A 24298-nucleotide genomic window follows, 5' to 3' on the forward strand; every position below is an offset into this window, starting at 1 on the left:
GCCCACCATAAGTATTTGCTGACATTACGAAGAACTCCAACAATTCTTGTTACGAACATTTCGCGCGTAAGAGGCTTCTTTCTTCTTCTGAATACGGGCTAAGTTCTTTGTTTTTATTGTTTCCGCCAGTTCTCCACCACATTTTATTGCGATAGCAATTATACGGGCGCTCGAGGTGCAACAACGCCGTCGCCGTTATGGTGCTATCCCGCTAAAGCGTGTGAGCGCGGCTTTCAGCGGCGATTCAGTGGCGATTTAGCACGAAATTCGCGAGAAATGCGTAAGCACTACGTAGCACTTTCTCTCGCATTGACTGCTAAATCGCCTCTGAATATTTTTTACAAGGGGTGCATGCGACATAAATGCGAACGATGTAACGCGGCAACGGGAGGTTTCTCACTCTGAAAGAGTTTTAGGCTTCACATTTTAGTTTATTTCTTTACTTTAGTTATGCATACTGCAACCATAAGAGGGTTATCACAGGTGTTTGGTACAAAATCAAAGGTGCTACGCACACAGCAAAGCACAAAAGAAATATGTTTAAAAAGATGGTCTCAATACTTACATATATGCATGTATACATAGTACACAATACATGGTCCTAGAAGTCACAGGTATCAACCCTTGATTGCCTTAGCAAAATTATCAAGAGGCAATTTTCGAATGTTAAGGGCAAGGTGGTTCCACATTTGGATGGATAGGGAAAAAAATATAGTTTAATTTATCAGTCCTGGCTTATACATGTGTTATATTTACAGGGTGAAAATTCCTGTGTGTTATGCGCTTTAGTAAACTTAATGTATTCCAACGATGAGCGCGATGTTCAGAGTTAACAGTGGTGTAAAACAGTTTAAGGCTTTCTACACGACGCCGCTCTATTGGGGAACACAGGTTCAAGGAGGGAAGGTTAGAAGAGGGGGAGAAGTCCTTGTCGTAACGCCGGTATGTAAATCTAATAGCTTTTTTGTTTGGCAGATTCGAGTTTTTTTTTTTTTTTTCAATGTCGGATTTCAGATATTGATTCCAAATGGCACACCCGTAATTCGAAATGGGGCGATAGATGGGGATAAGTGGGCAGTTTTGTTTTTTTAGTGGCTGAGCGCAGAGAACGCTTTAGGTAACCTAGACGTGCTAGAGCTTCAGAACAGGTTGCTTCAATATGTTTGAACCAGGATAAATCGTGTGTGAATAGAATACCAGGGTCCTTATATTGCGAAACTTTTTCTAGAGGAGTATCATTGAAACAACAAGAAAGGCACAGTTGTGTATAGTACGTGTCGGGAAGGACATTTTGCGAAAATTGATGTTCACCTGCCACTCGTTACACCAAGTCCAAAAGTTGGATAATGCTTTACTGAAAACGCCGTGATCTTCATGACTGGTAATTGTGTGATAGATAACGCAGTCATCGGCATAAAGACGGATTTTAGTTGATATCACGTTGTTAGGTAAGTTATTCGCATACAGGAGGAAGAGAACCGGGCATGAAACTGAACCCTGTGAAGCATCAGATGTAACGGCCACCGTAGGTTATTTGGCAAAATTGAAACAAACATATTTCGACCTATCTGAGAAAAAACTAGAGATCCAGGTAACTAGACTAGGGTTGTTTAAAATACTATTAGCTTATGCAAAAGCTTGGAACGTACAACTGTATCGAAGGCTTTGAAAGTGTCTACAAGTACGGCATCTATTTGAAGGCCTAGGTCAAGTGCATGGCAGTTGTTATGAGCAAATTCATATCTTTGCGTAACGGTGCTGAGGCCACTGCAAAATCTGTGCTGCAAGACTGTTAAAATATTGTTAGCTTCAAGAAACTGAATATTTTTGTAGACGATGGATGTTCTAAAAGTTTACTGCAACTAGAGGAGAAGGAAATCGGTCTGTAGTTGGATGGGTCTTGTTTACTCAAAGACTTGTGCAAAGGAATAACTTTTGTAACTTTCCATGCTGATGGAACGGTACTTGATTGTAAAGCTTTATTAAATATCACTGTTAAAACCTGCTAGACCAGAAAGCATTCTGTGTCAGAAAGGAATTACGAATGTTATCATAACAGCAACCCTTTTTAAAACGTAAGTTTAAAACCACGTTTAAGACACCTGGCATACATACAATTAAGTTAGTAGTAGCCAGCCGTCATTCTGAACTGAAACGAGGAATTTCAAAGTTGTCTGCAAATAAGACTGACTGACTGAGAATGTGAGTTGAACGCAGTTGCAATAACATGGGGATTATTAGTGGAAACATCGTTTATATGAAGGATTTAGATGTTGTTTTACCAGGCGAAATCACAGCCTAAATTTTTTTTTTCGGGGGGGGGGGGGGGGATTTGATTTTAGCAAACTAGGTAAAGTAATTGCGTAGAAGGAATCTTTGGCTGCTTTAGTTTTAGTCGAAGTTCATCCGTAATAGCCTGAAACTGTGTGGCTACAAGAGAGTTGCCAGTGCGTCTTTGTCGTCTAACTCTAGCAAGGCGGCGAGAAAGGTGAAGGATATCTCTAGTCAACCATGATACTACAGTTTCTTGCGCGGACCATTCGGTGACTTTTCTTTAAGTAGTGTCTCGCGTAGTGCAGTCACCTTCTTCTAGCAAACCAAATAGCGATTATCTATATTTTCTTTAACCCTCCTTTCTTACGCGGTTTGCACAGAAGTCGACATCAGGGCTAAGCTAAAGACCAGCGCACTCCTTCCACACTCGACGTCGTGCCTTGATCCCACGCCGGGCATGCTAGAAGAATGCGCGAAGCACAAACACGACCTCGTTTTGCGAGGACCGGGGGAGTTGGCGATGTCAGCTGCCAGCTTTTAGCAGATGTGTTGATGAGTGACCTCTACGCAAATGACGGAGAGCGCATCCCTTTCCCACGAACCAGATGACGAGAGATTCATCAACAGCTCGCTTTGCTAGAACGCGATCGACAGCTCACAAGTAAACAAGCATCCCTATACGTTAGAGTGCTGGTTGCGGCGGATTGAGAGGCACTTGCACTGTGGAGGCGCATCGGTATTTCCATTGCTTTTTTGAGGATCACGTGATTCGATTCGCGCAGACGACAGCTTAATGTTCTTTTAGACAGGTGACGCTGACAGCTGTGGCACCATTAATGGCAAATACAAATCTGGTAGGATTTTACTGACACTTACCTAGCCATCACTGCTGCGGATGCACTACCACTGCCTTGACGATCCAGTGCCGTCGAAGTTGTAAGAGAAAACACGCCGCTGGTTGAGAATAGAGAGACTACGATGAGTAACTGCGATACAGGATGCTCAAGCATGGGGCAGTATGCCATCAGCACGAGCGAAGTGAAATAACTGTTGACATATCATTTACACGTCCAAACCATCAGCCTTATGCAGAGGAGCTTTATTTCTGCGTATAGAGATACTCTTACATGCTCAGTCTTAGTACGTTAAGAGTAAAGTATAATAATGCAGGTGTACCAACTCGCCCAGCTAGCTACCGCACTACATAACCTAGCCCAGTTCTTCAGTATAGTGAACGTAATTGTGGTGCCGACTTGTTTATGAAAAAAAGAACAAATGACCATGGTAGCTATTGGCTATACCAAAATGGAGCGCACATCAAAGTACAGCCGCCCGCAGAAGTACAACTAAAAATTATGCGAGCAACGGTGGCTGCCACCGCGAGGCTGACTGCAGGCTATATATGGAGTTCTTGTGGCATGGAGTAAGTTCCGACGCCATGGGGAATGAACAGAACGCGTACTCCCCAAACGCGTACTCCGCATCATACTGACAATTCAGTGGCCTTGAGTGTCAGGAGTTCCTCGGGAACCGCACCATACAGTGGAATCAAACATATGATGAAGGCGTGGAGTAGCCCGTATACTTTTGAGAAATGCTGTACGTTTTTTTTTTTCTAGCAACATGCCAAGCGGGCTGCTCCAGACGATGGGGACGACAGATGGAGTGAAACGTATGCGCAAAACATAAGAGTCGAGCATTCGAGTGCATTTACAGTGCTTTAAGGAATGCATCAAACGAAAGGTATTCACAAAGTAGTGACAGGACTCAGGTTCACCGCATGCAAAGAAGTGGCAGCGACACAAGACCTATTGGAAACAAGTTTGATCAGCTGTTCCTATTCTATTAAAAAAAAAAGAAAAAGAACGCCTTTTCTGCGAAAGCTCACTTTTCGTGTTTTCACCACAACAGAAAATGGCATGGCTGAAATAAAAGCTTGAGGTAATAATTTTTTTTATGCGTTGTCAAAGAAAATGGTAACAGGTATCCATCATAAGTGAGAAACGTCCTTCTTGCACCACACAGAGTATAAAAATGCAGTGCTAATAACGTAGGATGCGGGAAGAGGAACGGACAGGACGACCGCTCGTATTGCGTCTTTTGTCGTTCACTCGGCATATTTTTAACCATGTTCGATGTTCTATATAACCGACATTGTTATTGCTTGCAGCGCGCACTAGAAACAGCGACAAAGAAGAGAGACAAAACATGAGCGCTCGTGTTTCGTATCTCTTCTTTGTCCGTGTTTGTACTGTGCGCTGTAAGTAATAATAATGCAGATGTACCCACTCGCCAAGCTAGCTACCGTACTATATAACCTAGCCCACTTCTTCAATACAGTGAACGTAGTTGTGGTGCCGACTTGTTTACGAACAAAAGAATAAATGACCATGGTAGCTATCGGTTATACCAAAATGGAGCGCACATCAAGGTACAGCCGACCGCAAAAGTTTTCGGAACACGCGAACAGCGCCACAGTTTTATGTCTTCGCAAATTCTCTTCGCAGCGTGATGTTTACGTACATTAACAATGTGATGACCGTGCGGAGAAGTATATCCCCTGCAACTCTTGATTCGGGCGGCATTTGCATTCGCCGCGAAGACATGTGTTTAAAATTCTTGGATCCCTTACTCCGAAGCCATTCGCTGTTGGAGGTTACGTTCGTTCTGGCTCTTACACAAATCCGTCAGTGTGTACGCGGTGTGAGAATCAACCCTTGTTTTCGCTTCTCCGCACAGAATATCTCCGACTGGCTCCAATTATGTCATGGGGGTCGCAATGCCGGACGACTCCGACACTTGGTCGGAAACTCACGGGTGGTCTTCTGGCAGCTGTATAGGCGTAAGAAACAATAAAAACTGCCTCCTGCACAACCTTTCGCAGTAGCCAAAGGTTATTCATATTAAAAACACGATACATAGAACACCGACCAAAACGATATTGTCGAAGTGGGCAGACGTTTTAGCTTTCACACGGAAACCTTGTTCACTCTCTCAGCTTTGGTCACACAGCCTAGTTCACAGAGCCTTGTTCACTGAGCAAACAAGGCTTCTGTGTGAAAGCCGAAACGTCTACCCCCCTTCGACAACACCGTTTTGGTCGGCGTACTATTTATGGCGTTTCTAATATGAATCTACTGCTCCGTCAGACGAGATGTCGTCCACTCATTGATTTCAATCAAAGGTGAACTCGGGGAACTGAGTGAGAAATATAATGTACTAGTGCGATGGAGCTGCATGCTTTTATGCAGTTCGAAGAGAACGCTTCGAGACTTATTTACAGCAGTCTCGCTGAAATCAGCCTGATATATAGCAGAAATTTTGCAGCCAGTGCAATTTTAACACAAACGCAATAAATAATGTCGTGCTTATTCACTGCTAGTGCACGGACCGATAACTGTCTTGCTCGGGTGACGAACCACAGAGAAAGCTTTATAAGCAATGACAAGGGGTTATCTTTCTTGCAGCAACTTTTAACTTCTGGTAGTAAGTCTGAGCGTTTTCTTTTGGTTTTCATCGACACGTAAGCCGAAAAGACACAAAGAAGCGTTGTGCTTCTGCCATCTGCTGCCCCCCTTCCTTCCCTCGTCCACTCGCGGCTCCCAGCAACAATCTGAACGCCAACCCAGTCTTCGACCAACAAGTAGATCGAGACAGTTCGTCAGTCGGAGTGTATCGTATGACAAGGTTCGATCAGAAAGCACATCAGAGGCCATCTAAAGTAAGAACAACGAAACATGGAAAACTATGCACTATGCATACGCCTTGACATAAAAATTGTTACAGCGCAATCACATGCAACCACAAGTATGAAGGACGGGACACAAGCGCTTGTGTCCCGTCCTTCATACTTGTGGTTGCATGTGATTGCGCTGTAACAATTTTTCTGTCAAGTATGCACCAACTCGCCCAGAAAGAAGTTTTAATGAATTAATATGCATACGCCCTCGGGCTCTCGCTTTTAACGACTCCTCCTGAACAACATCCATCCCTCCGTCCGCTTGCTTGCTTGCGGATTTAGCCTCGATACAACGACGCGAACAGCACGGTTTGCACCTGCGCCTTGTTTTGCATTAACTAGCTAAGGGCCCCCATCGGTCGCACAGCGGGGAAAGGACGTTTAGCGTTCGCTTTGCATCATGATCTCTGCAAGACGGGACTGCTGGCATCCGCGCAAAGGAACGCATCGACGGCGGAGAAAGGGTCTCTTGTAACCGGATAGCAAGCGGGGCGCCTTCACGGCCAAATGAACCAAGCTGAGACGGCATCCATCATACCCGCGTAAAAACAGCGTCAGGCTTCTTTCGTATACTACATGATCTTTTTTGTCTTCTTTTTGTTTTTGCAACATGAGCATGACTGAGCGGAATGGACACAGATGTGAAGACAAAAAATAACAAAGACACGTGTACGGCTATTGAAGCTCAAGGCTGGCAAGAGCCGCCCGTGGAGTTCGACTCTCTCTCTCTCTCTTGTTAAGCTTGCTTTTTTTTTTTTTTTTTTTGGTTGCCGAACTGCCCTTGAGGTATCATGAGATATCGGATGTCGTACCACTCTACAGCGTATGCATAGTTGTTGGACAAAGCATCACCAGATGTCGCTACCAGCGTTGCTGCCGCCGTCCACGTCTGCTGTAGCCCGGCATCCCACGAAGAATATATATGCGGGCGAGCTAGATGTCTACATTATGGAATGCGGCGCGAGTCCTGAGGTGATACCATGATGCAAGAGAACGTAGAGGGAGGATGGCGAAAAGTGAACTGAAACTACTGTACAGCAGTGCAGGAGGGGCGCGTGCACAGACACGCTAGAAGGGGAGAAATTCCTACGGGTTTAACTCGTAAGAAACAAGTCAGCGGCGATTTGGCGTTAAATGTGAGAAAAGTGTTTTAGCATTGCGCGCCTCTTTGACGTCGCGGATATAATGTTTAAACCGCGTTCGCCACATTGCATTTTGTTGTTCAGGGGCTCCCTCGACACAAGTCCTCTGCCTCATCGAGGAGGGAAGTGCAACTGAGGGTGATCCAAGTATACACCACCGAAAGTCGCACTATATATATATATAATGAATGAGAAGAAGGAGGGTTAACTGAGGGGCCCGATTTTTATTAATCATATCATAAGAAGTCAACAAACAGCGACACCAAGGACAGCATAGCGGAAATTACTTGTACTTACTAATTGAAATAAAGAAATTATAAATTAATGGAAATGAAAGTGGATGAAAAAACAAGTTGCCGCAGGTGGGGAACGATCCCACGTCTTTGCTATACGCGTGCGATGCTTGGCATCGCACATAAAATTTTTAAACACATACAATTTTTTTTTCACTTTGACACTAATTATGCTAACGCATAAACAATGTCGAGTAGTGGGCATCAAAGCAATTGCTCTGACGGGCATGCCTCGTCGGCGCTACCAACAGTCTTCAACAGAACGAGGTTGGATGCGTCAGAGAAATCAAAAGCATTCAGCGATCGCCGTAGCTCGTTGAATGGAGGCTTTGGCCGGTTACAACCGACATCGTAGGTCCGGCGAAAGGATACCAATTATAGTTATTATTATTATTATTATTATTATTATTATTATTATTATTATTATTATTATTATTATTATTATTATTAGCAGAAGTAGGAAAGTATAGTTTTTGTTGTTGTTCCGCTAACAAATTCATAAGTTTTGTCCACAACAAGAGATTGCAAAAAATTTTTCAAAGAATCGCGGCGGAAAAACGCGGGACGAAGTATGGGACGAAGGGATGACAATGCAGAGCACACTTAAGAAGATTTTACACAAAAGACAATTAAGCTTTCAAGTTTCCACGGAACTTTCTCGTGATAAGCGACTTGAGAAATTCTTTGTGAGCCATAGTTTTTTTTCTGTGTCTCTGTTCCCATGTACTGTTAATGCTTGTGTTGCTCTTGCGCTCTTATAAACATTATTCTTTCCCCTTTTCTCTATTTCATTCCCGATCCACAGATTTCCTTCCTTAGCGATTTGCGGTATCGTTGTAGGCTTTCGTTAGTGTTTTTTTAATTTCATTTCCTTCCTGTCTTTTTTTTTCTTAGCTAAGATATCAGAATATCCGGCTCATTCTGTAGGCAAACTTCCTACGATTAACATTCGATAGACACGTAAATACGTAATACGAGTTGTACAGATCGAGCAAACCGAAACAGCTGTCTGCCGCAAAAGAAATTGCACGGGAACCAGGCGCCCTCGCCCTCACTGCATCGACGACGCTGGAAGGTTCGCACAAACCGGAAAGAGACATTCGAGATGCCACACGAGACAATTGCTGCGCGTTGTTCTCACGCTGATCCCGCAGTGGTTTGCGCAACGCGAGCCGTCCCATCTCTTTCTCTCTCTCTCTCTCTCTCTTTTTGGATCAAAAGCCGACTGCACAGTCTAGGTGCAGCACAGGCGGGAACGGTCGAGACAGGCGCTGCAAACAGTGCGATATATAGCCCGATGTCTCGCATTCAGTCACGCAACGCGCAAGTTGAAATGCAATGAGTTTGTCACCGTGTACAGCAAACTGATGGTATAGGACCGCAGGTAAAAGCTGCAGTCACGCAGCCTAACGAGGCCACAGCTCCTAATTAAATATATTTTTTTGGCATATCAGCGTGATACAGGGCGCACAATTAACACAAGATCGGCTTACGAAAGCAGTAAAGTATAACACCAACAAACAAAAAAGCAAAATAAACTTTCAAAGTTTACCATTTCATATGAAAATGACACTGTTAATATGTAATAATCAAGGTAACGTATACATTTCACGTAGCTCGCGACACTTGCAAGGAAATGATATCGAAGTTGCTGGCAAGATAGTTGTTAAGAAGCGAAGGCAATGGGGGGGGGGGGGGGGGGGGGTAAAGCACAGACACTCTTTGCTACAATACAGGCGAGGTGTACGTAAAACCCAAGGATCACCATGTCTTGTTGGGCAATACAGTATATTTTTCTCTAGGTGTGCGAGACATTCAAGATTACGTACGTTTCTTTGCGTCTATAGTTTACATTTTACACTTAGCCAATATCGATATAAGTTATGTACGCTAATTATCTGGCACTTTCGAAAATATCAGCGCTTGGTGAGCCGTATGCTGCATTGTAAATATGACGAAGGTATTTTTTTTTTAATCTAGTGAATTCAGTGCAAATTAATATATGCTGCTGTTATCCATACAAGTTAACAGTGATTTAGACACGAGTAGAACAGTGAATTATAGACAAGTAGTTTTATTCTTGAAGTTATCCGACATCTAACACGACCTACTGTGCCTGAGATATAAGCTAGTTTCTTACTAAATGGTTTATGCGGTTTGCCCAGGAAATATTAGACGAGAATATAGTCCAAGACACTTAAAACTGTCAACAGTTTCCGTACTCCGAAAGTTAAGAACTATTGCTTGGTGTGGAGGGACGAATTTATTTATTGGCCTGAATATTATTATTTTAGTTTTTCTTTCATTATGCTGTATGCAGTTCGAGTTCGACCAACGCTGTAATGATTGCGTTGTTTCATTAAACAGTCATGCTAAATACCCAGCATCTGTTCCAGAAAAAAATATATGATGGATTCATCTGCACAGATGATAAGATTTACTTTGGAATTATTGTATTCAATATGTTTAAGGTATAAATTAAATAGTAGAGGCTCTAAAAAGCTGCCTTGATGCACTCCACAAGCAATAGGTTTAAAATTACAACTTAAATTTGCTATTTGAACAATTTGTTTTCTATTTATCAGGTAATATCCTAATAGTTCTAAAACCTGACCACGAATGCCACATAACTGAATTCTCGAAAAAGATATAGTTCACCCTGTCAAAGGCCTTTGAAAAGTCAAAGGGCTTTGGTGTGACTATTAGCGGAATTACTATTAGCCCACACGCGTCAGCGAACTCACCGCTCCTTTCCTTCTTTCCTTTCCTCCTCTCTCTCCCTGTGATCTTTGTTTTCCACTTTCCATTTCCCCGGTTTAGGGTAGGCAACCGGACGTTATTCCCTGCCTTCTGCCTTTCTCTTTCCTTAAAGGGCTTTGGCTTTCCACGTTTGACGACAAGGACTTTCGCTGTCGTCGCCGCAGCGGCGGCAGCCTCAACGATAGAGTGGAACAGTCTATCTTGTACAGCTTGCCATGTTATACCAGTAACATTATTTTCAACAACTTCTGCCGCTAAGCTGCGACTCAGTTGGGATGAAATATAACATTTGACAGAATCGTGTTTTATTATTCCAGCAACTCGGCCAGGCCCCACATTACAAAACTAGCAAAATACAAAATTTATTCGCGGTTTGCGTAGTTTTCATTTGAAGACCTGGCTTTCTCCGTAACCACTGTAAGTACGGATATCCCCGATTCAATGCAAGCGGAGCAAATACTCCATGCTTTTATTTCTACTTTCCAGTATAGGCAAGTTCTTCGAAAATTTCAGGTGTTCCAGATTTTTCCTGGTGATGAACAGCCAGAGCTAACTGCTGATTTTTCTAGTTAACCAGGCCCTCTCTCTGATTTTTCCTTATTGCTAACTGAAGCGGGGGATCGGGAGGGTTTCTCTCCAATTTATATCCACTCTTTCTCAGATAGCATCAAGTTTTCTCTCTCTCCCTCTGGAACAGTCATCCACCTGGCGTAATGCTGCACAGCAATATTGTATTCATAAAATAACTTCGAAAGAAAAGGGTAAACATCTTTTGCAATACCTCCTCTCATGTACCGCGAGACATCTGAGGTACAAATTGATTACTTTATCAGTGCAGCTGGCACGAGCCCAATCAAAAACGCCATTATGTGACCGCGCGTTTTCCTAACACGTCTGATGCGTTCGTGCGACATCGCTGTGCACCCAATGAGTGGTAGAGCTCGTACTAAACAAGGTGATGATTATGATGGCGATGATTGTGACGATGTGAGTGCGTGAAACGAGGAGCCAACTTGAATTTTCTCAGCTCAACCAATTTCGCTTTTCTCTAAAGTATTATTGTCGAAAACAAATCGGAATCGTGGCGCAAACAACTGAAGGCAATGGGTGACGTGGTTCACCAGGTCCGAAGCACGAGATTAATATTGTAGCGGATGCTCTTCATTGCCTATTGTTTTCTCATCGTGATTCGCGCCGAGCCTCCTGTTCCAGTCACAATGACAGCGTGGCGGCGTGCGAGACAAGGACGAAGGGTGAAATGAAATTGGCAAGTAAAATGAGTCATCGCAAAGTATACAGTCCCATGTAGAAGACGCCAACTGAGGTGTCCTGAGGCAACAACGTGGTGCCAAACGACTGTAACCTAGTATTGACACTAATATCCTAGTCACACGGGCAGCTTAACCGCGGTTAAACTTAACCGTGGTTAACTCGCTCAACCGTGGTTAACGCGAACCGTAATCCGCCAGAGTTACACGGGCTATCCCGATCACGGTTAATGGTCTGATGACGCGTCACGTGATCTCTTGCGTACAGCCTTCATTCTGAATAATTTTGTTCGACATTCCATAACAGTGGTACAAAGATGTTATTTTTCATCAAAACAATTGTCATATTTGAGAGTTTTACCGTGTAACACTGCGTTTTGCAGGTGTAGGTTAGTATTTAGCCTAATTTGGGAATAATCTGCAAACGCTGGTCGCAGTCGGTCGTAGAGTTGGTTTTACGGCCGACAAAATCCGCCATTTTGCCCGTTTCCGAAATGTAGGTTACACTAAACCGAGGTTGCCAAGCTCGGTTGGCGGTCAACCGCGGTTACAGGCCTAACCGCAGTTTCCCCTGCCGTGTAACCGCGCTAACCGCGTTTAGCGATAGCCGCGGTTACGTTAACCGCAGCTAAGGTCGCCCGTTTTACAGGGGTATAAGTCTCTCCAGTAAGAGCGAACTTATACTATTTTGATACGCAGTGTGAAAACAATATGACCCATAAGGTTACGCAAGCTTTCCGTCATGCCATCTTTTACATAGGCGCTTCACGCACTTTCAGCTGAACACATAGCAGTCATAGCGGAATGTCTCCTCGAAGCGCTCACAAGTTAAATGTATAAGCGTAGCGGTAGGTTGTTAACATTCACGGCGACCAACAGTCAAGCAGACGCAATGTGATAAGTATAAACAGCAGTAGAAAATAGAAAAAAAGAAGGATGTAGCAAGAGCAAATTTCGTCTAATCCCCGCGTCGTCCTATCGTGCGCCAATAATTCCTTTCATTTACCGAAATCTAAGCACGAACGCTCACACGCACGAACTTGGCGCCTTCCAGACAAGGATCGCCTTTCTTTGGCTCAATAACAGAAAATGCGGCAGCATGTTCATCCGATTTGTCAATTGTCGATTTGTCTCGTTCGATAGCTTTAAATGTTACTCACTGTCAATGACAACTAGTATATCTCGAATCATTATCGCTAACGTTTGTAATGAGGAGATGCGAAACAGTCAACATTGTCTGTCGCTGCAAAAGGCTTATCCGTTTTGTATTTTTGTATCCCTCCGCTGTGTAATGCCCCTTACTCTGAGTGTATATTGTATCCCATAGCTAATACAGAACATCTATTAAGCAATTTATCCTCAATATCCTGTCAACTATGGAAGCTGAACATTGTGCTTCTTATGCTACTGGGCGAGGGGCACGTTCACAAAGTCAGAAGTAGAGAGAGTTAATGACTGCGGCTACGTAGTTCGTATTTGGCGGTGCAATGACTGTGATAGCGAAGGTTCGAAGAGAGACGAAGCTCCGCAATGAAACCCAGAGAATTCTGCCGGCGTATATGTGAGCGCCTAGATACTACACTACATAGGAAAGGGGATCAGGGACAGAAGGGGTCCAGTAGTAGTCGGGTGGGGAAAAGAAAAAAAAAAAGAAGGCAGCAAAATATTCTATCATAGTATGCACATCTGAGACAAAAGTGATCGTATTGATGTAAACAGGCTAGAGCTTGTCAATTAAGCCATTCTCTTGAAGGAATCAAAAACGAAAATTTATAGCTTCGTGGTGCTTTTAAGGAGAATGCGTGTGATCTATAGAGTATGCTTGCTGGATCTAGTGATTCCTGGGAAGCAGACTTCATTCTAACAAAATGTATCATCGGATTCGTCCGGACGCCGCATTCGTCATCCATGCCGCCTTACACTAGTCACCAGCCCTGTGGCGCATTAGAAACCGTAGAACACATTTCTATGAAGCTTCATGAAATAGAACATAAAGGGCACGTCTTCATGCACGTCCTCATTGTTTATGCCTAGTGAAAGTCCTTTTTATGAGCCGTATGTGGCCGCGTTTCTTGCCACTAAACAGACAGATACGCTTGAATAACCCCTAAGCCCCCTTAGCAGTCTCAAGATAAGCAGAAGTTCGAGTACGTTTCATAAACACACGTATAAATATGTCAGGAACCACAGAAAGTCGAGCTAGTTGGTTCGGATTCAACGCGAAAGAAGCGCAAGGCGTGTAGGCACGGATACAAGAGAGGAGAACCAGACAACACAAACGCTCTGTTGTGTTGTCTGGTTCTCTTCTGAAGTGTAGGTGTCTCTACGCCTTACGCTTCTTTCGCGTTGAATGTGTCATTTCCGTCAAATCTGAGAGACAACATGAAATCTGAAACTTGAAATTGCACCCCCTGCGACTCGGTACAGCGCAAGGCACTTTTTGTGCAATACATAAAAAAAAAAAAAAACGCGCCCCTATTCCACAGTGCCTTTGCGGCCTTGCTGACGTAGATGTGCACCATGTCCTCCTCAAGTCTCCGAGACATGTTATTGCGAGGCGATCTCTGAGGGCTCATTATATATATATATATATATATATATATATATATATATATATATATATATATATATATATATATATATATATAGGGTCAGATACGTGGACCATGGCCAACAACGGTGTTGCAGAGAAGCGCATTCGTCGCTTTAAAAGATTTCTTTGACCGATGTCACTATCTTAGCATTAGATAAAATTTTCGTGTCCTTTAATACAAAAAGTAACGATGCCACAGGTGATGTATGTATTATGTAGGCCTAAGCGTGCGTTACGGTGTTATGTAGTTCTGTAATACGTTATGTTATGCAAGCATGTGCGCTTGCGGTCTCCCACTCGTTTGCAAAACAATGAACTTCCCTGCGCGTTCTAGGAGGTTTCCATGTGACTTTATCTATTTATGCAACTGCACATGTTTATCTTCTATGACTACCTTATGCGGCTTCCTGGACTCGTGTGCGTAACTTTGTGCCCATGATCTCTGACTGTATTCAATATTTTGCCGCACGTTTCGTGACAACGTTTTTCTTCGCCAAGCGACGACGAGCGGCCGGTGCCACCTAAGAGAGCCAGCCTCTCCTTGTAGCAAAAGCGGCCTAAGTCTCGTTTGAATGAAGCTGCTTCAAGATCCATTGGATATACATGAAATCAAGGGAAAAAATCTTTTGTGTTTGACAGAATTGGAATTTCAAACTCTTTTTAGAGATATCACGCTCAGACTATGCTTGGATGAACAAGATATTAACGGCCGTCAGAAGTAGCACTGCATTCAACAGTCTAGTGCAAGAACGCCTGTTTTCGTTATCTTTTGAACTTGGAAATTATAAGTTGTCGCCAGGCAGGCATCATGCTAATATTATCTCTACATACAGACATCCTTATCTAGTCTTGCCGAAAGACGCGGGCGACGCAACGCGCTTGTGATGTGCTGACAAAAATGAACAGATAAGTAAACCTAATCGCACCAAAATTTGAGAAACCAGCGATATGTGCGCATGTGATATGTGCATGTGTGCACGTGCGAAAGCAGTCATTTTTCTTTTTACCTTATTCAGGCCCTTCTTATCAATTTTTAGTCTCTTCTGAAAGGAACGCAAACAAGCTTCCGAGACTGATTTCATACGTGCAATAACAGTACCGAAAAGAAAATTCGCTTTCAATCAGCAGCTTGTAACGGCCCTAGTTCGAAAGAGCTACTGCTACCTTGCACATCAGTGACTAACATAACTATCTCTCGTGCTCGCGGCGCGCGGAACCGAGCTTCCGAGAGATAACATCCTCTTTATTCCTCGCTGTGTCCGTGGATAATTTTGCTAATCACAAGCACTGACGAAATTTAATCTAATCTAAGCTACATAGCGCATCACGCGAACGCGGACACCGTTGTTTGCGGATGCCGCAACGACGGCATCCAACGGTGTGTATGAGTATAAAAGTGGCGCGAGGGGCGCCTTAGACTCCAAAGCGAAAAAAAAAAAGAAAACAACAAACGAAGGTCGCACTATATGCCCGGTTATTTATTTATTAACCAATTTATTTTATTTTATTTATTGAATCATATTACCACTCGATTCGTGGCCTATCCCCCTCAGTGGGTCTGTGCCATTGACTGAGGCTTCATCATCATCATCATCATATGCCCGACGCGTGACCTATCAGCGCGCTCATTATAACAAACGTTTTCCACGTGCGCGTTTTATTAGATATACCCATATGCACGAGAAGGGAGAGAAATGGATGTGATTTGAAGTAACGGTGGCAGCCATCGAGCTGTTCTCAACGTTTGAGCATCCAGGGTCGATATATGACGTAACGACAATATTCTAATGCCATTCCTTTTCACGTATTGTCAGAAGTTCAAGCGGCACTACGCCTATGTTAGCAGCAGGATTGGCCAGCCACGAACGGTGAATGATAAAAAAGGAATGGAATCTAGTAAAAGGAATCGTTGCTTTATAACGGATCAGTAATTATTTGACGACAATTATAAAGCAGCAACGCTTTATGACCTGATCGACGACCAATTTCCTGTTCAAATCTGCAACTCAGCTTTAAGTCCCAATGACATTGAGAAATAAGAAAGAAGTGGTATAAAAATGTTTGTGCGTTGGTGACTCGTAATGCACTGATTTCATTCTGGACCCGCTGGAATGCGCTAGGTTAACATTGAGAACAAGGTGTATTTAAAAAAAAAAAGATAAAGAGAAGATGCGCATACAAGAACTTATGGAAATCACTTGCTAAATGTGTTCTTGTTTTTGTTTTTTAGCTTTGTTAGTTTCGAGTTCGTGACTTTTGTGCTCCAGTAAAACATATCGCTTTGCAAGTATTTGCCAATGTGTAGTTATTTCGTTCGCATTGTTCAACTTAGCTAACACTATTAAAAAACATGAGATTATACCGACTTCAGAAGATCGGTGGTATAAATAAATAATAACTTCATAAATAATCAAGTTCACGCAACACTATTTTCAAGCTTAATCGGCGGCACGAAAATAAATAAAAGAAAACTGTACCAAGATTACGCATGTCCTCAACGAAAGGACAAACAAGTAACCCATAAAAATTAAAGCTGTTTCACGAAGAGAGTCGTTAATATTTGCTACGATAAAAACGGGAAAAAGATGCCTCTGAAGCCGAGTTTTGTAATATGATGCCCGAACGGCGTAATGGACAGCGAGTGTGGTCACTTGATACATTTAGTGCAGCTGTTGTGAACTGGTCAAAACCATGACTTGCAACTTCCGCCAACATCCGATCCAGTATAGCGAACGAAACATGTCCGGTGTACTCGGTTGTTCGAAGCAGACGTTCACAATGCGAGTTGGCAGGCAACCAAGACTGAGTCATCGGTCCCTTTACACTCGTCGATTTATGCCTTCCGATAGGATGATGCCATAGTGAAGGCGTTACACGTAGATATGTGTGCAACGCGTGAAACATGTATACACAGGAATCTGCATGTGATAGGATGCAAATACAATTGCACACGACGTCAATGGAGCTGACCGCGCGTCACGTGTGCGACCTGGAACACCTTTGTCGAAATGAAGTGCAGCAAGAGATAAAATAAAAAAACAAAACAAAATAAAGTGTGCATGACAATGGCGCTCCAAAGAAAGGGCACGTGTACTTAAACAGCACAGAGGCAACTGTCTCGTAGGGTGACTTACTTGTATCAATATGCGCGTCAGTTTCCATTGCTATCTCCCATTACAGATATATCAGCAATCGAACGCAAACATCTGTTCCACACTTCTCACTTCCTCGTACTTGCTGGGTTTCGCTCTATTTGACTATTCACGGTGGCTTGGTCTCTCAGCTCTCAAACAATTGTGTCTATGTAGACCACTCCAAATCACCGTCTCTAAGCGTAAACACATGATGCCATCGAAAAGAACAATAGGTTAAGATAACAACATCGGGCGATGCCTGAAGTGATGACGCCACGGTTTCGATCAACAGATTATGCGTTTAAATGAATTATGCATGAAAATTATTCATATACCTTTAATTTTCGACTTAAACCTTTGAGGTCTCCTTGTAGGTTACTTACACGTCACTGTAACATAGCAGCGTTGACACATAGTTGCGTAGTTATCAAAAATAGGTGTGACGTGAAACGAAACTGTAAGCATTAAATCGCTGTTTTATTTGCATGATTTCTGCTCCAAACTGGCGCATGTTCAATGCTGTGACCATAGTACCTGGCTTTGACTGATTCGCCCGCGCATAGTGATATACATAATTTGTTCGTGTGATAAAGACTGCAAGCACTTAGCAATTGCTTTTCTTTCCTCGAATGGTAATTGACTGGAACGGGTTGCCGCATTCTGCCGGTCAAGGCTATAATGCTGATAGGCTCGAGAACGCATTGAGATCTATCTGGTTGATAGAGTAAATGTTTCCTTACGTCATGCACTTTCCAGTCTTTTGTCTTTGCTCTTGCATAAGAGCAATTTGATAAGACTGTACCAATTGCTGCTGCACACTACATCGGTCTTCTCTTATTATGCCCATTTCCCCCCCCTGTTATACACGGCAGAATTCAAACGCTTTCTCTTGCGTAATCGTAGTTTGTCGTTCTGCAAGTCTACGGTTTGGAAGCTGCTCGTGTTTATACTAAAATCGATTAATATTATAATCACTGGTTATTCAGCTTCAAGCTTTCCTCCCCCTCCTCTTCGCATCCCATCTGCCAAAGCGAGGCAGAGTCCAGTACCCTACACTGTCGGCTATGGCTAGGAGTAGCCTTTACAATGTATTTTCATTTCAGATTGGAACGGGGAGCGGATAACGCAACATGTCACAACTATGGTCACGAGCAGACCCTTGAACACGTTCTGTGTAACTGTCCTCGCTACAGTGTACGGAGACGATCGCTCGTGACATCGCTAGCTCGAGTTCATCACACACCACTGCCGGAACAAAGCACTTTCGAATGTCTTCCGCGAAGGCATCGCAGCAGTGGGCGACGAAGGCACTGCTGCAATCTTTAGGTAAACCGACCTGCCAAAACTGATTTAGCCTTGATTGTTGTTGACTGTGATGCACGTGATCCTGTGCTGAGGTAGTGTACGGTGATCGTGACCGGCTGCGATGTGCCTGTGCCCTGTCTGTCTGTCTCTATTTTCTTATCTTTTTACCCCCTCCTCTTTATTCCGCAAAGTAGGGTAGCAAACAAACTATTTTCTGTGCTGTTTAACTTGCCTCCATTTCTCCTCACCTATGCTCTAGCACTCTCGATGGAAATTACAAGTGTGTTGGCTTCTGAGGTCGGATGAAAACACTCATGTAGCCAAATAAGGTGCTAGCCTTTTTAATTGCTTAGTCTTGATTGATGATACTAGATACATATGTCAACGTGAAGACGATACGTTGAATGAGGCAAGAAATTAAATACGCTCCACGTTCTAATGCGTTTCTTCCAAACGCCGAGGTGCAGGTCTACCTTTGCGCAACTTTTGTAAAGTTAAATGTGTGATCGGAAGAAGATGGAGCAGTAGCGATTATAGCAGAGAATAAACGCCTAAATTAGCTTTGGATGAGTCATACCTGTGTAAAGGGTTACAACAGGTTCTGCAGGCTCGGTAGACCAGTGATGGCTCTTGTTTTGTCAAATATTTCATTTTCTCATCTTTAGCTTCGATGATTCTTTTTGCTTTTCGGAGAGTTATGGAGAAAGGAAGTTAGCCATTCAGCACGAAGTGTTAGCAGCCAGTTTACAAGAAATTTTTTTCTTCAGATCTGTCCAAACGTTGAAGTACATTTTTCAAACAAACGCTTGCCGACATGAATATAATGTCATGTGACACTATGGCTGCAGGAAGCCATGAGAAGCAGGGTATTCAACTTTACTTGCCTCCTGGAACATATTCAGTTCCTAGTTTCAGTTAGTCGTTGGGTGCCTGCAATTTTTCCCGACAAGCTGCGAGGACGTTTTTCCATACTTGTATACCAGTCTGAGCACCAGCCTTAATTGGTCAACTTGCTACAGCTAACTCCAAGCGCAAATGTTGTTGATCTGGCTGTTGAGATGCGCTGGTCTCTGGGCAAGACAACTCCAGTAGCTTAAATACGATCGGTATGACGAAAGCTGCCCAGTTTGATCTGTTGATATCAATGTTGACACCTCTTTCGGACTGCCGGTTTGCGTACAATACTTGCGCTGAAGTTTATAGAAAACTCCTGGTAGGCAATCAGTTAAGAAAACTGATAACGGGAGTCCGTACTCGCTGCAGGACGCATATCATGTCAGCAAAGTGGAGTCGTACAGTGCGACACAATAAAACGGCTGCGGAGAAACGACGGCAAAACACATTCGGATTGACAGCTGCAAGATATCAGACTTGACATTGTTAAGACCGAAGGCGCAATTAAAGCATGGTGTACGAACGCGTCGGATGGTGTGGTAACTCGGCAGCTAGCTAAGAGAAGAGTAATGTAGGCTTTCTCACAGGTACAGACTTGACATACAAACTTCTCTCGCCGGTATAGAGTGCCTCACCAGAGGGTGCCGGAGATGCTGCGGCGGCGGCGACCGCCCTGAAAGCTGCGGCCGCGGCGGCCGTCTGCGCTGCCGCCGCTGCCGCATTGGCCGCGTTGCTCCCGAGCGGCGAAGCGGCCAGCCGACGCTGCTGTGCCCACGACGAGGGAGGCCCATGAGCGGCAGCGTTGGCCGTGGCGTCAGCCGAGTCCCCGCCGGCGTCGTGCGGTGCGACTCCATGCGGCATCGCGATTATCGGCACAAGGCCCAGAGCCTCGTCCTGGGCCAGCGACCGGCGCAGCGCCACTTGGGCCGCCATCACGCGCTGGCGCTCGGCGATCAGCTTGCACTTGGGGCACACACAGTCCTTGAAGCGGCAGTTGCGCTTGTGACCTCGCACGCGGATGCGGAAGCCGTGGTTGCGGCAGCGGGCGCACTTGGGGCCCCGCAGCTCGTCGTTTCCCCCTTGCAGCTGTGACTGCTGCAAGCGCTGTTGCTGCAGAGCGGCAGCCCTCGGCTGGTAGGTCCCGTTCATGGCACTGTCCTCCGGTCTCGGTTTAAAACGTCAAGGGGAGAACCGAACGCACGGGACTGGTCCACCGACTACCGAAGAGCGCGCGCGAAGTCGACTTGGCGCGTCTCGAGGCGCCTGGGGAGCCGTCGGGGCCGGGGCGAGACGGCGCGGCGCGCCACGCACGAGGAGGTTGGGTTGATGCGCTGTGCCGCGTGCTCGCGAGGCGCACGGTATCGTCGTTCGTTCCGTGTTTCCAACGGCGCGCGCAAAGCGCTGGAGGCGAGGCAGTCACGTGGTGGGCCGGCGCGCCCGCGACGGCGATGCCGCCTCGCGGCGCGCCGCCAAAGGATACGACGCTTCTTTGTCGGACGGTCTGGCTACCGAAGAGTTCTGCCGGTAGCGGGAGTCCTTTTCTCCTCCCGCTCCTCATGCTGCCAAATCGCCCTTCTCACAGCGCCTTCTCAATAGACACAGTACATCTGGCAGCGGATAAGTGTCACGGCTCTCTCGCTAACACATGAACGATGCCCCAGTTTTTTGTCAAACCTACGCCGGCGCAAAGGAAAGGCTCCACTCCTGCGATAGAGTTTAGTTTGCCGAACAGGGTCCTGTTCTGTAAGGAGTGCAAGTTCCTCGGGCCCCACCTTTACGTAGCTAAGCATCATGAAGTTTAGCTTGTTCAACGAAACACAATTATAACAAGAGTAAAAACATACAAGTATTGGCGTCCGTCACCCAACAGTAATTTTCTAGCAAAGCGTCAGAGTGTGCACTTCAAGAGGTGGCCGATGTCAACTAAGAAATAAGCTTTAATTTTAAGTTGCAGAATCTTCTAGCGTGGACTCATTGAAATCAGCCTAGTCTGCGTTCACTTTTCGGGAAGTTCACGACTGGAGGTCCACTGTTTATCACGGAAAATGCTTATTGACTGTGGGGTTTTGTAGTTAGTCTTTCATTGGGGGAATTCCTTGATTGAACCGAGGTCATTCATTAATTTAATACACTGTAATTGCCGCGATGCGTCCTAAGCGATACATTAGGTTCAGCTTCTGCGCTGACGTAGTATCCCCCCACATACTTCTCCTTATTTTCTATCTCCCCCTTCCGTTCTCTTTCTCTTTTTATTCCTCTTCGCCCTTCCCCCCATGCAGGGTAGCCAACCGGAACCGGCTCTGGTTAACCTCCCTGCCTTTCTATGCATCCTTCTCTCTCTCTCTCTCTCTCTCTGTTTCAACTAGTGCAGCACATAAGTGCGTAGAGAACTTCATGAAGCATTCGCTGTCTAATTAATTTCTCGACAAAAGAATACTTTTTTTATCAGTAGGCCGTGAAGCCCGTGCTTTATTTATATAGTGTCGTTATCGCCAAAGATGATAACGATATCAGGTGGTTTCTGCTTTCTCTATTAATTAGCCACTTTGCACCCGAATCTGCGAACAGTATTTAAGAGGGATGATGGCGGCGGCGGTGTATTGTAGCTACGTGCGTGTTTAGCTCGGCGATCGACAATTGCTATCTCGCGGATGTTACCACACGTTCAGTACTGACGAAGGCGTGGCGTAGTGGTCACGCAGTGCGCTCACCTTGCACCGGAGATGCGGATTTCTCCCTCGTGTGAATACCGTTTTGGGAACGCTAGAAGAGGTGAAGCTCCTTCACCGGAAATACAAGGTGTTGCAGGCATGCATCCGGAAGGTTTTTCTTCTGTACCGAGAGGAAACGGACCGATTGTGTCCTTCAGTGCCTTCATTCGTCGCACTTTTGTTTGTTCGCGCACGCCACAACGTAAAGAAAAAAAAAATATATGTTCGACCACAGATCGAACCAACGACCTTGCTTTATTAAGCCGCGAGCTCTGACCGCTAACATACGTCCCCGCTTTTTTTTTTTTAAATGTCACGCGAAAGCCAGTTAGTCCAAGCAATACTCGCACTAATCACTCACAGGCGCCGACGGTTTTCTATAGGAGTTCATACTGTACACCGTACCACATGAACTGGTCGGGCACAGCCTGGTGCTGTGCGTCGATCGAGACGCTGTGATGTGATTTGATCTCGCTCTACAGAAGTGAGGCGTGTTGATTACGAGAAAGAAAGATCAATGAGAGGAAATGTAAAGAGGACAACTGGATGCGCGTCCTCTTTGCTACCCTACACCGGGAGTAAGGAGAAATAGGATGAACAGAGAAAAATGGGAAAAGAGTGAGCACTGCGAATACGCAAAAATATGCACAGTAATTGGCCAAGAAAGGATGTTACTCTGAAAAGGCCACTCTGCGGAGTGCTCGACGACGGGGCCTGTCTCGCATGACCTGCTCGCGGACAGTCAACAGCTCTCGCTGTTACTTCTGTTGATTTATGCAAGCTGCATGGTGTTTCAGATTGCGGGACAGCCTCTTAACCTAGCCCTGGAGTTTCCAGTTCTTTTGGTGACACTGGAGTATTCCCAATATTTTCCATGATTGTAGCGGGGGGTTCATATGAAGACCACGTGGGATTTCCTAAACGCATTCAAGAAAGGTCCATATATAGTTTCAGTTCCCATTAATTCAGTTAAGCGAAATGGAGCCTGGTGATCTTGTTTATATGCGTGCAGTCTCCCCTCAGGAGGAAATACGGCACTCAAAACGATGGAAACGTAAACATGGCTCTCGAGCAACAACACGAATGAAAGTTGCTCCAGTGGATGGTTCTATGGCTTACTTCGGGCTTACTGTAGGACGCCCATGAGCAAGAAAGAAAGAAAGAAAGAAAGAAAGAAAGAAAGAAAGAAAGGAAGGAAGAAAGGGAGAATTACTAAAGGAAATTTAGTGTTTACGTAGTAATGAATGAAACAGAGCGTTAACCACAAGTTTTATTATTTCGGTGCTATTAACGAAACGCAAGCTACCGGTCCGCTCACAGACCAAGAGACAGAGAATGGAATGGAATGGAAAACTTTATTGACTCTTTTAAGGTTTTAGCGGGTCGAGGCCGAAGTCTTCATTCTTGATGCTTGGGTCCTCTTCAGCCATGGATGGGCCCCTAGTCCAGGGCTCCACTGAGCCGGGCCGCCTCGCACGCGTGCGCTATTAGAGCTCTTTGAGCCTCTAGCTCGCGGCTGGTGAGCCAGCTCTCCCATTGCTCCGCACTTGGTGTTTTGTGTTTGTAGAATGCCTGGTTTCTTGTACAATCCCATGTAATGTGGTTTAATGTTGGTTTAGCTCCACACCACGGACAGGTTGCGCTATACTGCGTGGGGAACATCCTACTTAGTATGTGTAAGTTTGGGAAGGTGCCCGTTTGCAGTCTCCGCCATCCTGCGGCCTCCTCCTTTGTTAATGCTTTATGTGGTGGATATTGATATCTTAGCCCCTTATAGAGGTTTAATAGCTCTGAATAGCTGTTCCCGCAGTTGATCCGTGGCCCCTCTGGGGCGGTTGACGTTCCTGCTCGGCTGGTCATCCCTCGAGCTAGGCTGTCCGCCCCTTCGTTGCCCCTGATCCCTGCGTGGCTTGGTATCCAGATAATGTTATGTGTGGGTTGTCCCTCAGCGATTGGAACTCTGCTGAGGATATTGAGCGCCGTGTTACTAATTCTGCCTCTTATATAGCTCCGGCACGCCTCTTGTGAATCTGTTAGAATATTGAGGGATATTCCTGTTCTATAACCTTCTTCCGCTGCCAGTGCTACAGCAATTTCCTCTGCCTCGGTTATGTTAGCCACCTCGGCCGTGAGTCCTGTGATTAATTCTCCTTGATTATTTACTACTACCGCTGCCGCGTTGTTT

At 45.0% G+C, this 24298-nt stretch overlaps 1 protein-coding gene and 1 long non-coding RNA gene across 3 annotated transcripts in view; one reads left to right on the top strand and one right to left on the bottom strand.

Annotated features, from left to right (window-relative positions):
• Positions 1 to 24298, top strand: part of LOC140218513 (uncharacterized) — a 255473-nt gene that overhangs the window by 179381 nt on the left and 51794 nt on the right. The window lies entirely within an intron of this gene.
• Positions 1 to 24298, bottom strand: part of LOC126531150 (uncharacterized) — a 225817-nt gene that overhangs the window by 170124 nt on the left and 31395 nt on the right. Inside the window, exon 1 of one of the 2 annotated variants that reach the window (XM_050178566.3) lies at positions 20038 to 20760. The exons of the other annotated variant lie outside the window; for it this stretch is intronic. Coding sequence (XP_050034523.1) covers positions 20038 to 20551 — 514 coding nt within the window. The 5' untranslated portion in view covers positions 20552 to 20760. Of the gene's footprint in view, positions 1 to 20037; positions 20761 to 24298 lie in introns of those variants that run through there. 2 annotated transcript variants of the gene reach the window in all.

Source organism: Dermacentor andersoni, chromosome 5, assembly GCF_023375885.2.
Source record: "Dermacentor andersoni chromosome 5, qqDerAnde1_hic_scaffold, whole genome shotgun sequence".
NCBI lineage: Eukaryota > Metazoa > Arthropoda > Arachnida > Ixodida > Ixodidae > Dermacentor > Dermacentor andersoni.